The sequence below is a fragment of the Zonotrichia albicollis genome, chromosome 2 (assembly GCF_047830755.1).
Source record: "Zonotrichia albicollis isolate bZonAlb1 chromosome 2, bZonAlb1.hap1, whole genome shotgun sequence".
NCBI classification, from domain to species: Eukaryota; Metazoa; Chordata; class Aves; order Passeriformes; family Passerellidae; genus Zonotrichia; species Zonotrichia albicollis.
In genome coordinates, this window is record NC_133820.1 from 47544697 (window position 1) to 47559532 (window position 14836).

The window sequence follows — 14836 nt, forward strand, 5'->3', positions numbered from 1 at the left end:
GCAAAAAGATAAACAAAATGAGCTGCTGAAACAATGCTGGCACATTATGAAGCTGAAACCAACTGCAGTTTGGCCCTGTCTGTGTTTTCTCTCTTTCCTCCTCTCAGAATTGTGCAGTTTTTTGCTTTTTTCTCTTTGTGAGTCAGCTGCACTTCACCCTCAGTTGGGTGAGGGAATGTAAGCTGCCTGCAAGCAGTGGCTGGTAAGAAAAGCACCCCCTGCCCTGGCAGAATGGTTGGGGTGTGCAGGTGAAGGAGGAGAGCAGCCCTTTGGCCAGCTCTGCTCACACCTGTAAGCTCCTCAGCCATGCTCTGCATCCATCAGGAGCCCTGAGCAGGCCAAGGAAATTCTCAGTGGGTGTCTCTGAATCACAGATCTGATGTATACAGGGCACCAAACCCATAAGTAGACAAGTCCAGATCTGGAATAGTAGTTATGTACTGAGGTCCTTACCAAACACACGAGGAAAGGTTCCAATATAGCAATTTGGAACCTAAAATCTTTTGGCAATTTGAGTCATGCTTGAATTTGACTCTAAACCTCATTTTTTGAAGTGCTGAAGACTCACAGCTTCAAGCAATAAAGCAGAGCTTTGTGAGCTGTGAGGCACCCAGAATCAGAATGTATTTTTCATATCTGGGTTTTAATGATGGAAGAAATCAAGGCAGCAATTATGGCCAGAATTCCTGAGAATGACTGTTGTAGACTACAGAATGAATTGAATTAAAAAAACACAACCAAAAATGATGCCAGGGCAATTCCTTCCCTTCCTACCATGAAAAGTGGAAATAAGAAAGGAAATACTCACTTTCACAGCAATTTTGAGAGACACTTCTCTGATGTTGTCCAAGGGGGGATAGAGTCTTCCTTCTGCAAGATGCTGCTCTGTCACTGCAGCAGCAATAGTCTAGAAAGAAGAGGATGGTAGTTTTTAGGGATGGTCTCAAGCAAACACCACATTTCCTCACATTACATGGTATATGGCTGAAACCTCAGCAGCATCAGGGCTGGGACTAGTCCTGAGTGGGAACTCATGACCTGTTCAAACACACATGTGTACATGTTTCAGCACAGACTTCAGACTGGAGCCAGAGTGGGGCAGTGCTGTGTTAGGACAGCAGGTGTGGAGAAGGAGAGCCCTGTCTTGGCTCCTGCACCTCTGCAGGTGTAATGGAAGCATGAGCTTTCCTGAGCCAGGAGAAGGCTGCAGCTTTTTGCTGAGGCTGAGCCATTTCCCCTCCACACACTGTCCTGGGCCAGGCTCTTTAAAACACCTGAAGTAGATAAGTAGATACATGTGCCTCTTATCATCTTTTCTACAGTATCAGTGAAATGTCACTTGGAAACCTCTGCTGTGATGAGGAAGATTTCATCGGAGATGTGCCGGACCCCACTGGCAATGACTCCCAGAGCCACTCCGGGGAAGACGTAGGCGTTGTTTCCTTGGCCAGGGAAGAAGGTCTGTCCATTGGGCAGGGTTACCTTTGGGAATGGACTCCCACTTGCAAATATCCCCCGGCCCTGATCAAAGAGAGAGAAAAAAGCATTCAGGTTCAGAAGAGAAGTCTTAGATTTCTGCTGCTCATCATGACCTGTGCTCAGGGGACACTGGTGACAAAGTTGCCAAAACTCAGTCAGCAGAGGCATCTCCACCACAGCCACCTCCAGCTGACACTTTGGGAGGACCCACACACCCAGAGGCAGGATCAGGGCCTCTGGAAAAGGCTACCATACACTGAACATGTGTTTGTACTGCAAGTGCTCTTATCTTGCTGAGGTCTTTCTACCTCTCTATCAACCGTCTATGGAGTATGAAGAGACTCGTGGGATAAAGGTCTGGGTCTGTGTGATTGCTCTGGCCGTAGGTAGGTGGTGGGGAAGGCAAAGGAAAGCGTGAGACAAGGGCTCCTCTCTCAAGCCAAGTCAATCCACATGACTGTAATTCTTCAGTGACATCGGGTCTAAGCTAGGTGATGAAATAGTTATATAAACAACTAGGTTGGGGTAACACAGGGGACAGAAACAGGGAGGATGGGACATCTCAGACATGTGGGTGAAAGAGGCTAGCACTTTCTTTAGAGCATCACAAAGTAATTCAGACTGGTTGGGACCCAAATTCTTGCTCATAGCAAGGTCAGCTGTGAAACCAGACCAGGCTGCTCAGGGCTTTCCCCAGTCTGCTCTTGGAAAACTTGCAAGGACAGAGACTGCATGAGCAACCTTGGCCCTGCCCCCTGCTCCACCTCCTGACACTCCTCACAGCATCAAAGTCTCTTTTACACCTAGCTCAACTGTCTCTTATTTCAATTTATGCAGGCTGTCACTTGTTTGCCAGCATGCCCCACTGTAGTGTCCTGGGTCCAGCCAGGCCCCGAGTTCCCCGTGCTGAGCCGCGGTACCTGGGTGAGCTACCAGGGTGAGGTACCAGGGTGAGGTGGTACCACGGTGAAGTACCACGGTGAGGCGGTACCATGGTGAGGTGGTACCAGGGTAAGGCAGTACCACGGTGAGGTGGTACATGGGTAAGGCAGTACTTGGGTGAGGCGGTACCAGGATGAGGTACCAGGTGAGGTGGTACCAGGGTGAAGTACCAGGGTGAGGTGGTACCACGGTGAAGTACCACGGTGAGGCGGTACCATGGTGTCCTGGGTTGACTATATGATGCTTTTATCCCCAATCGTCTCATTCTGTTTATGTTGAATAATAATAAGTTTTGTACCTTTAAGAGTGTTACAGAGAGTGAAGGGGGAGAGAGAAGAAGCGCGCAGTTTTTTTTTTCAGACACTGCACTCACTCCTCCACATTCCTGCTCCTGACTGTGTTGTCTGCGGACAGACAGCGGGACAGAGAGCTCTTCTTTTGCTTTTTAGTTAGTGTTAGCTAGCTGGGGCAAAGAAGTTCCCTGGACTGTTTTTTTTTTCCCTTTTCTTTGGACCTCTTGGAACTGCTCTGGACTGAACACCCAGGAGAGCACCGGCAGCTGCAGCTGTGGCCCACCGGGCCGGCCCTGGCCTGCGACAATTCCAGCACTGAGAGACTGATCAGAGACTGAGTGAGCTGCTGCTTGAACCCGGGGTTTTCTCAGTTTGTCATCTCTTTTAGAGTGGCAAGGGGTCTCATTGTTTTGATACTGTTTTGGTCTTATTGTTTAATAAACAGGGTTTTTTTTCCACCTTTCTCCAAGGAGGTATTTTTCTTTCCTCCCGGACCAGTTGAGGGGGGGAGGGGCCGATTGGATCTGCTTTTTCCCACCGGAGCTCCTTTGGGGGGATTCTTCCCCAAACTTGCTCTAAACCTGGACACATGGTGAGGTGGTACCAGGGTAAGGTGGTACCAGGGTGAGGCGGTACCAGGGTGAGGTGGTATCAGGGTGAGGTGGTACCTGGGTAAGGCAGTACTTGGGTGAGGCGGTACCTGGGTGAGGTACCAGGTGAGGCGGTACCAGGATGAGGTACAGGGTGAGGCAGTACCTGGGTGATGCGGTAGCACTGCTCCGCTGTGCACTCCGCTTTGCTGGTGGGGTTGCTCAGGGCGAACACGATGGGTCTCTCATTGAAGGCTGCCATGTCCTTCAGCAGTTTCTCGGTGAAAGCGCCTGCAACAGCTGCCACACCTGGAACAGCAAGAGCAGAGTGAGTGGTGCCTTCCCACCGTGCGACTTCAGAGCATCGCGCTGCTCCCTCTGGGACTGGTGAATGAACTGTGGCAGGGAAACAGCTTCATCTCTGGATGTGCAGTAACAAGCAATGTTACTTTCTCATATGACAGTGAGATTTAAAGCCTATCTCAAACTAAAGCCCACTGCTCCTCCAGGCAGAGTGGGCCCCAGTGTTTTGGCCAGCCTGACTGCAGCACTCTGACTCCCAAAGACCTTCCTGAGGTGCCTGTTGTCATCCTCATCCTGCCCAGCCTGACAGGGCCAAGTTTGTTGCTTGAGAGCCCCAGATCCTGTCTCCCCCAGCACCTCCCTCTACAGCCCTGTCTGAAAGAATTCTTACAGCTCCAAATGAGGAAGCCTGTGCCCCATAGTTAACACAAAAAGGATATGGAGAACTCAGCTGACAAAACGGGGGTAAACAAAGATCACTTTGTTTTGACTAGGAGAACAAAAGGAGACTCTGGAGGAAAGACAGAAACTTTCCTAAGAATTGAATTGACATGAAAAGGTCGTATTAAATGAACTCACCTATAACTGCTGTAGGCTTCACTTTCTGCACAACCTCTTCCAGTGAGTCCACACTAGGGTGGTCCTGAGCAAACACTTCTTTCTCGTGGTTCAGGTGGCTCCTGCCCTGTGAGGAAAAAGGAATCAAATTTTGGTCTGTTGGCAAATGATGGACACGTAACATAATAACTCATCTTCAGATAATTTTGTCTCTCAGCCCTCTACCTAAAGCAGATTCCTCATAGCAGGACCTCAGCATCAGCCAGTCAGGCATGGACCAGCTGGTGTAATGTCACACTGGGCTGGCCTCTGCTCCTCTCACCCACCGAACCACATTGACTGTGTGGAGGAAGGACCTGGCTGCTGTTGTACATAAAGCACAAGTCTCCTCCAGTCTGAGGAGGGACAAGGGCAGAGGCCCTGGGGACACAGGGAGGGCAGAATGGAGCTGGGCCAGGCTGGGCCAATTCAAGCAGGGCAGAATTTTTCTCTGATAATGCCCCATGTGATGTGCAAGACTTCCAGCACTGCTTGAGGCCATGGCCAGCAGGGTATCCTTCCACTTTAGAGACCCAGCCTGAAGCATTGCCTTTAGGGCAGCCAGTGCTGCTGGCACACTTGTCAGCATGAGACCTCCTCTGAAAGCAGGAGTGTCAGCAATGCTGACACCAATACAACTGCAGCCTTCACTTCAGGGCTGAGCAGGGGTCCAAGGTATCTGCCTGCTCTGGCCTCTCTAGCTGGCAATGGATGGCAGCTGAGTGGAGCTCAGCTCTGGAGACAAATTCACCTTCACAATCAGTCCCTTGGAGTCCACCATCCAAATTTTTTTGAGGGCATCTTCTCGTGAAACTCCTTCCTTTTCCATGGCCATGAGGATGAGATGACCTATGCCCATTGCAGCCTGGAACACAGTATATAAACACTTCAGTGGGATATTGTCATCTTTTGGGGGAAGATTTTGAATGAGAGGTGGGTTGGATCATCCCCCAGCACTGCACAAAGCAGGGAGACTTTCTGTTGTACAGTGCCAAGGCATGGGGCTGATTTTAGCTTTGTAGGTGCTGCCATAAATCAAAACCCTCACAATCATTCAGCAGAGCAGGTTGCAGGTGAGGCTGAAGAAGCAGAGGTGGTACCTTGACAAGCAGGGGCTGTCTCCATAATTTAAACCAGCTGCTGCAGGGGAGGAAGAGAGGCAGACACTTAAAAAATGCTGGTGGCAAGGCCAGTGCAGAGGAACTCAAATCCAAGCGGGACTGCTGCATCTGAAATACGGCCATGAGGAAAGTCTTCTCCCATTCCTGCCTGTGAAAGCAGCCCTGGATATTCTGTGTGTTTGTGGTCCTCTAGCCATGCCCCTTCTGCCCAGATGGGGACTAACAAGGCAGGAGGGGCTCTGTGCCACAGAGATGGGGACCAGCACAGACATATCTGGCAGCAGGGGTGGAGAGACAGAGAGCAATCTTTGTCTCAGTGAGGGATAGACAAGTAATAACAGACCTTCCCAAAGTCTCACAGGTGGGTGAGAGCTGAGACAGGTCCTGGACCAATACCTTTAGTCCATGGACCAGGCTTTGGAGGGTTTTTCCTCTCTCTTTGAGCAAGGTGCTATACAGGCAACCTGGCTTCTGCCATGGAGCACTATGACTGACTCCAGAGAAAAAGGCTGTGTTCTTACAGTTCTTTGACTCTGAGTCCTTTGGACTCTGCTGCTAAAGAAATTCTGGTTTACCCTAGACATCAACCCTGAGAACTCAAACCAGCCTCCTTCATATTCCTGCCTCATAAGGAACTTCCCTAAAGGAACATAAAGCCCCACTGACACATGGGCAGCCTCATAGTATCCATGGAGTCTGCCCAGGAGTCGTGGGCCAAAAAATCACTGACAGACTGTTGGTAACTTCCACACAGCAGCAAGATCCACCTGTAGGGCCCAAAACTGCCCAGTGACAAGGAACCTGCTTCTGTGCTTCAGCCTCATGAAGCCAAGCCTTGCAGGAAGTTTCAAAGGTGACTTTTCTCTCTCTAAATTTGAAGGTGGAGCATATTAAGGTACCAGCTCAGGAACATTCCTACCTCTCCAGCTCCCTGGAAAACAAACTTATGGTCAGAGAGCTTGTTCTTTGTGATCCTTAATGCTGCAATGAGGCCAGCGACTGCAACAGATGCTGTGCCTGAAAGAGAGAAACACCATGAGATGGACATCCTGGCAAATGCACTGTCTGCCCTGCAGAGGTACTGTCAGAAACCTTGTGGTAGGAATGATTCTCTTAGATTCTGTCACTGAAGAATCAGAGCACCTTCCCTGTGCTGAAATATTGACATTTAAATTCTCCTGCAAGGCTGGAGAACACAAATTTTCCTCCATGTAGAGTCAAAGGGACACCAAATCCTAGAATGTGAGAAGAAGAAGTTAATACCTAATTTGCAAGCACGATGCAACATTAAAGGGGACCTGGGAGTGAGGGTAGAAGTTTGATAACAGAATATGGAAAGTTGGAAGGACCCTTAAGGATCATAAAGTTGACTAATATTCTTCCTTAACATTTGAAAGAATATCAGTTTGGACATGCCCTGATCTATTCCCAGCTTTTCCCTAGAGTTTTGATCCGTTCCCAGCTCTAGTGGTGGTCTCTCCATTCTCATCTTTAGAAGCTTTGTGAGGAATCAGGGAGACTTGATAGTAACAAGTAATGAGTCTTGTGGGGGTGGTCATGGCTGGGGCAGGCAGTGACCACTTTTAGTCTAATACACCTGATTTCAGCAAATTTTCCAGAATTTCCTATTTTGCTGCCCATGTAATCAGCCAGTGGTTCAGGGTTTTAAGTAGCCAGTGCTTCACTGAGGTTCCCTGCAGGGTCCTTAGGGCCTGGGGTGCTGCAAGGCATCAGGAACCAGCAGCTCCTGAGCAGACACGAGCACGAGCAGTGACACCAGCAGATGGAGCTGCTGTTTATCTCTGAAAGACCCACAAAACAAATTCAGCTTTACCGGCTCCTTTTCTTTAGTGCAAAAGCCACAGGCAAGCTAGGAATCTGCTGGTATATAACTGGGGAATTATTCACACTCTCAGCATTTCCTACCAAGCAGGAAATATAGTGAAAGCACAAGTACTCTGTCAAAGAAGTACTTTTATTGACACGACTTATCTTGTTTAGGGAACCTATATACACTGCTCTGACAAAGAAAATCTTTATAGGCCAGACCAGAAGGATTTGTCAGTACAATGTGAAACATTTTGTGATTGTAACTCAGATGAATTCAGTTCTCTAAAAGCTAATAATCAGCCTCTCTGAAGAGTGATTCTGGTTTAGCAGAGGTGACAGCAGCCACACTTCTGCAACAGACGTGGTGCCCACACTGGCACAGTGGTACAGAATGGCAGCATCACTTCATAGAACCATGGAGTAGTTTGGGTTGGAAGGGACCTCAAAAACCATCTAGTTCCAACTCCCCTGACACAAGCAGGGACATCTTCCACTAGATCAGGTTGTTCCAAGCCCCATCCAACCTGTCCTTGAACACTTCCAGGGATGAGGCATCCATGACTTCATGAGGGTACAGCAAGCATTCCTGCTTTAAACACAAAACAGACTAGACTGATGGTTGATAACTTTGTACGCTTCTTTTTTGCAATGAATCACTTGAGACACTCGCTTCAGCACCAAGGATGAATTCCCTTCATCAGCTCAGAAAAGTTTTCACCATTACATTTCCAGACCCAGACCATCTGAGCCCAGTCAGTTTAAAAGGGAGTTGACAGGGAGGGAACCAGCCACTGAACACCTTGTTGCTTCAGTATTAACATGTCACACAACTGAAGGAAGTGCACAAAGGATTTCCTCTTGCTCCTCCTGCACTACATCTCTGCCTTTTAATGCTCTCTTTAGAGTAGTGTATTTGCCTGGTGAAATTCCACTGGACTGGGAAAATTACAGAGGAAGATAATGAATGTCCAGGAAATTTAAAAGAACACTAGATAATTGTCTAGTTTTTAGATTTTGTGTTTTATGGGTGTCACATAACCAGTCCATGCTCATTCTCTGTGTTAGGGTGAGTCTATAATCAGCAGGACCGCTTGGCTTGCCATGACAGATGCTGAGGATGGGTCTCTGAACAAACATGTATGATCCTGCTTATGCTAAAGCAGCCACCTGAAGTGGGTAAAACGAAATAAACCCTAGAAGAGCCACTAACACCACATGTTTTTTAGAGAGACAAGGTAACTGGAAAACATGTAGACACTTCTGCTGCAGACATCTAATCTGTGCAGGAAGAGATTCCACTCTGTAAGTCTGAGCTGCAAAGAAATGGGAAGGGACCAGGGTCCCCCAGCTGTCAGCAATGCCAAGCTTGTGACATGCAGTAGAGCATGAACATCTGTGTGTACACTCACACATGTTCACACACTACCTCCAAGGCTTACTTTGCACAGAAATCTCCAAATCCCTGTGTGGACGGGAGTGGGGAACTGATCAAAGTCAAAAAACCAGAAGTGAAACCATTACAGTGTGGTGGTGTAAGTGTCAGGTCATAGCATTAGCAGTGATAGATGCCTGGACAGTATTGAAAAGACTGAAATGTAACTGGAGAAATATCTTGTTTCTTGTGGTCCTGACCCAGGCAGAACTGCTTTATACGCTGCAATTGTCAAGAAGTCTGATGGGACAAATGCTGGTATTTGCAAACCCATTTAAGTGGGAAATGCTCTAGAGAGATTTCAACAGAGGGAGGTGCTTGAGGTACTTTTAAAAGGTGTCACTAGCAGGAATTTGACAAGTGGTGTGTATGGAAAGAGAGGGGGCAGACTCAGTCTGCAGAGCAGAGACCTGTGGGACTGGATGTGCCATTACTCATCCCCTGCACTTGCACTGCAGCTTTGACTAACAGCAGGGCTCTGTTCAGCTCTGCCACTCCTAATCCTCCTCTCTTGTTCCAATGTGTTTCTAATCCCTCCAGTCTCCCAAACTGCATCTCACCCCCATTACTCAAGTAATAAAGTTACTGTACCTTGGCCTTAGCTCAATATATTTATTTGATAATTACAATTTCTGAGCACGGAACAACGGAGTATCTCTGTGGAGAAGGGTTCACAGCTGGTTCATGTAAAGAACTGGCTAATCATTGTGCTTCAGTTCTAAAAGAATCACAAAGTCAGGCTGGGGCAGGGAACTCCTCAGCATGGCAAGAAAAAACTAGCCATCTGTCAACACATTGGTCTATCTGTTTTCCAAAGAGAATGAGTGCTGCTATTGCAGATAACTCCTTCCTAAGTAATTAGCAAGAGCCAGCTTGGCTGGTCTGTATCTGAGGTGAGATATGGAGGGATACAGAGAGAAGAAAGGAAAGTTCTTGCAAACCATCCTGTCTGTCCAAGACTTAAAGTGAGTGTTAAACTTGATATCACAAAATAGCAGGCAGACCTCGGGACCTCTCTGGGAAGTCCACAGCAACAGAACCAGTACATTTAGAACTAAGGCACAGTCAGTAACACGGCCATCTCTGCAGGAATCAATTTCTGACACTCAGACACATTCAGAATATTTTAAAACATTAAGGAAAACCCTGTGGGGTTGATGTTCCACTTGTACTACTGCAAGTGAGAACAAGCCCCAGTAGGTGTCAGTGGAGATACACTGGAGCATAAGCTGAGAAAGGATCTGCTCCCCAGCATCGCATGGAAAGGCTGCAGCAGAGAGGACCCCATTCCCGGGGACCTGACCCTTCCTCAGAGAGGGGAGAGGGGGCAGAGGGGGGAGCAGCTCTGCACTGGAGTGACAGAAAGCACTGCACGAGTCTCCGGGGAAAGCGCTGCCCAGTGCCAAGGACAAGGCTGTGCTGCGGCTGCCAGCAGCCGGTGGCTAAGCAGGGAACATGGGGGAAAGCATGGACCATGGGGGTGCTTGGGGGCAGGAGTCCTCTCATGCTGATGGCTGGCACTGCCCTGTCACCTGTCCTGGAGGCCTGACTGAGCTGAGCATCACCACCATGCTGAGTCCTTCCAATAGCCTCAGCAATGGAATGTGCAGCCACACCACCGCCTGTTTCTTCACACAACACCTGTGTGAGTGATTCCTCCTTCTCCACAGTACACTGGTGGAAAAGATGACCAAATTCAACCTGAGCTTTTATTTTTTGCTCTTGATCTGCCTGCTTACATTTCGCCCTGTCAAAACCATGCCAATATGAGGGCCCGGGGAACAGCAAACTCTAGTTTAACAGCTCCAGCAAAGGGCAGCCAAGGAAATATATCTAAATTTATGGATGAGGAGGAAGCCTAGGGCTTTTCCAAATTCTGGTTCCCATTAACTCCCTGCAGCAGTTCCGCCCATTACTGGAAAGCAGAGTGGAGCTTGTCCAGATCCACTCTAAATGTATACTCAAAAGTCAAACACAACAAAGCTGCAGCAGAAAACTGCCACAGTGTTTGCAGCTCAAGGTCTTCCCCTCCATGGCTGTGGGCTAGTGTTACCCTTTCCCCAGAGGGCCTCTGTAAGACATTAAGAAAATAAACTTAGAAATGGTGCAGAGTTAGTCAACAAGAAGAGCAGTAAAATGCAAAGCATTGGTGCACACAGATGAAACTTGCTCTCTGAAGGGTGACCCAGAATTGTTGGTGGCATGGAGAAGACCTGTCTGACGATGGAGAAGCCTAATGAGACCATCTCTAGATTCCTGCTTTTAATTTTTCCACTGTAAAGTGCTTGAACTGTACTGTGCATACCCTTAATGATGGGTTCTGACCATGGCAGCGGTGCCCTCCCTCCTGGCCATAGGGTGCCAGCCTGCACCTGTTGTGCCCACGCAGGTTGAGCCCCCTTGTGTGCCCACATGGGCAGAGGCTGTCAGGCAGCTTGCCTGCACTCTGCAAGAACACATCCCCATCACAGCACTGGGCACTGCTGCACACCAACAAGCTGAACCAGGTCAGAGCACAGCCCTTTCTTCTGTTCCTTTTGCCTCCTTAGCCTGGACTTAAAAGATGACAGACAGCTTAACACAGAGGGGACCTGTGCTGTTCTTCACTGCAGAGGAGGACGCAGCAGTGGCATCCAGTGAATGAGATAAACAGCAAACAAGAAAAGCAGGAGAAGAGAGGGAAACAAATGCCACAATTCCCAAAAGTGACAGAAGATGAGGGCCTGATCTTTACAGTGCTGCACAGATGAGCCCAAGAAACTGAGGCCCATTTACAGCCTGGAGTCCACACTGTCCTGACCTGCCTTGTGAAGCAGTCAGTGTGTGAGTGTAACACAAACCCAGGAGCTGGCCGTTACAGCCTCTTCTGCTGGGGAGCACAGCAGGTCCAGAGGGGCTCTTAATAGTGCACCTCTGCAGGACTGAGAACACCTCCACATCTATCTCCAGGCTGGGTAAATCCCCAGGGAAAGTGTGCTGCTCAGGAGCTGCCTGGCAAGACATTGCCTGCTTTGTTCCACAGTACGGTCCCATCCCGCACTCCCTTCCTATTGTGCTTCCCCCTCCTTAGCTTCCTGTGATAATTACCCATGCATTTGCCACGCCAGCTGAAACAACAAAGTAAGATACTGTACCATTTTAATCTGCTGAAATTAGTTACTGCTGAGCCAAGAACTCTCACTTTGCCTGCTTCTCACAGCACATGGAAACGTGCCTGTGAAACAGGCCTCCTTTGCACATGATTGATTTCCAGCTTGCCCAAGTGTTTGAAGCAGCTCAGATTTGTGACACGGGAGTCAGCCTGTTCCCAGCCTCAGCTGAGATCTGGAGCACTGTTGCTTCAGGCCAGGCACTGCTTCCTGAAGTGTCTTGGGAAGGTTATGGAAAGGTTATCTGCTAGGATAATGAGAAAAGATGGTTGGTGGGTCAAGAGATATTTTGAGGATCATCAGCAGTCACATATCCTACAACCAAGGGGAATCATTGCTGTAATGACTTGAAAAAGACTCAGAGGTGTTCTGCGAAAGGGGGGACCCTGAGCATTGCCCGCAGGCTACTTCAGATAACAGGCTTTTGTGCACTGCTGTCTTTGCCCTGCCTGTATGTGTGAAAAACTTTTGAATGACATGATCCAACACAATTAATTAAATAACACATTAAAGATTTCTTCATTTTTTCTGGAATTTTGACTAAAGTTGCAGAAGTACTTCTGCTGTTCAGTACTGAGCAAACACCTCAAGAGGCAGCTAAGTTGGTCAGGTATGATTTGCCTTGGTAGATCTATTCTGTTCTCATTCACCTTCATGTTCCTAGGTACACTTCCACAAGACTTGCTTTGTCATCCCCAGACACTGTGGTTAGGCTAGCTGGGCTAAAATTCCTTGGACCTTTCTTTTTGCCTTTCCTGGAGATAGGTGTGACATTTGTCTTTTTTTCAGGAATTAGGATCTCCTCAATTACCATAACCTTTCAAATAATTACTTTGTAATGCTGTTGGCCACATACCTAAGATGAATCCTTAGATGCATCTCATCAGGTGTCATGGACTTTGTCTCTTGAACAATCCCTGCTAAATAGGCAGAAGTCCATGGAGATGCTGTAATTTTGCATGCCTGAAGTTCTCATCATGGAAATAGAACTCTGGATGTTTTCCTTGATCTGCATGAGGCCTTTGACATAATCTCCCAAAACATCCTTGTAGCCAAACTGGAGAGGTACAGACTGAACAAGTGGGTGAAAACGTGGCTGGGCTGGTAGGCTCAAAGGTTTGTGTTCAGTGGTACAAAGAGGCCAATTCTCATAACAATCTGGATTATAAAACAGAGTGCACTTCCATAAAGTTCATGGATGATTACAACTTGGAGATACTGATTGACACAGTGGTGGTATGACAGTCATTCACAGGGATATCAGCAGGCTGGAGAAATGGGCTCAGGGAAACCTCGTGAGGGTCAGCAAAGGCAAATGCTAAGTCCTAAAGCTTTGCAGAAGAAAACTTTGGGGTCATGGTAGCCAGCAAGTAGAAGATGAGCCAGCAATAAGCCCTTGTGACACAGAAGACCAACAGGCTGCTGGACTGTGTCAACAGTAGGTCAAAAAAAGTGATAATTTTTTCTATTTCAGTACTTTTGAGGTCATCCCTAGACAAGCACGTCCCATTTGGGGCTTTCAGCACAATGACAAACTGGAGCAAGTCCAGAGGAGGGACACAAATATGACCAGGGTTTACAAAAAGGACTGAGGAGCTTGGGTTTGAAAGGGCTGGAGAAGACTAAGAGGATATCTAATTTCTGTTTACAAGCACTGGTTGGAGTGTTTGTAAAGAGGCCAGATTCTTCTCAGAGCTGTACAAAAAAAACGATGAGGGGCAATGAACACAAATTGCATGTTACAAAATTCCAATTAGATATTAGGGAAAAAAATGCACAAGAAAGATGAGAAAACTTTGGAACAGGTGGTGCAAAGAGGTTGTGGATACCTATCCTTGTATATACTGCAAAGTATTTGGCTGGACAAGGCTCTGAGGAACCTGAAATAATATAAAACTTGGATCTAAGTTTAAAATCACTATTTGAGTAAGGACTAGCTGATGTCCAGAGGACCCTTCCAAACTAATGCCTTCAATGGCTTTATGTCTTTTCTTGTATGAAGCAGGAATCCAGAGATGCCTGCTTCAAGGATTCACCAGACTTGACAACTTTGTGAGACTTTTAAGTTGTCTACTTTCTGTTTAATACTGTGAACAACTAAGTGGAGCAAAATTAGAGGAGGAAGAGAAAGAGCAGGAGCTAAAGCCTTCTCATGTACCTCTAATCTTCTGTGCTTCAGAGCCTGCCCTTGTACTTTACTGGGAAAAAGGAAGAAGTGACAATCAATTTTCTCCCTCAGAGCTGTAATTGAAGCTGTTACCCCTTGCATGAACCCAGACGGAGCTGGGAAAGGACTGATGTCATCACCCCCTTAGAGGAAGGAGAAGCACTCCCTCAATGGGAGCTCCCACACACGGGCACTGTGAGCCAGCTCCTGCCTAGATTCCAGGCTGATGGCTTTCAGAATGAGCAGTCAACTCGTCCCAGTTGGTGGTACCTGGCAGGCATCCCACTCAGCATCAGCAGGCTGGCTCCAACTGGAAGGGTCTGAGTCACCTTCATTCTCTGGGGTTAGGATGGATTTGGAAATACAGTAATTTGTAGGACAAAAAAAAAAAAAAAGAAAAAAAAAGTAGGTATTAATATTTTAAACTGTTTTTCATTTTGTGTCGGCCCTGGGGCAGCAACAGGAAGGCCTAAAGAATCTTAAGGGAAGCAATTTATACCTTTTTTCCTCATCTCACCTGGGTGCGTATGTGTAGGCACACTGCATCCAGAGTCCCACAAACCAATGGTCAATGAGTTTAATACTATAGCTCGGGCCTCATCTACCTTGCACTGCTTGTGCCTAAGATGTGTTTTTAATTCAACAAACTTAAAACATTGCCAGCTCAGAAGTTGGAATAATTCAGGTTTCAGAAGGTCTGTTCCTGTCTTGCTTGAGTAAAATTAATCAGGCCTGCATTAAGAAGGCTTTGTATAATTCTCACTAATCATTTAAACACCACTTACATTGAAGTCTAACACTTTTTAAAATAGGTGAGTTATGAAAGATCATCACGTTAGAAAAGAGAGTCTAAGGTAAACCCAAAGAACAGGAGGGTGTAAGTGAGAAAATGCTACTTCCTACATTTCCATGCCATCTGAGGACACAGAGAGA

General features: G+C 47.4%; 1 protein-coding gene across 2 annotated transcripts in view; it reads right to left on the reverse strand.

The window, feature by feature from the left end:
- The window catches only part of ME3 (malic enzyme 3), a 126219-nt gene that overhangs the window by 8189 nt on the left and 103194 nt on the right, over positions 1 to 14836 (reverse strand). For both annotated transcript variants that reach the window (XM_074535110.1, XM_005485788.4), the window contains exons 8-13: positions 6245 to 6342; positions 4956 to 5069; positions 4187 to 4292; positions 3471 to 3613; positions 1348 to 1521; positions 809 to 907 (exon numbers count right to left, since the gene is read on the reverse strand). In XM_074535110.1, the coding sequence (XP_074391211.1) occupies positions 809 to 907; positions 1348 to 1521; positions 3471 to 3613; positions 4187 to 4292; positions 4956 to 5069; positions 6245 to 6342 (734 nt within the window). The remainder of the gene's footprint in view (positions 1 to 808; positions 908 to 1347; positions 1522 to 3470; positions 3614 to 4186; positions 4293 to 4955; positions 5070 to 6244; positions 6343 to 14836) is intronic.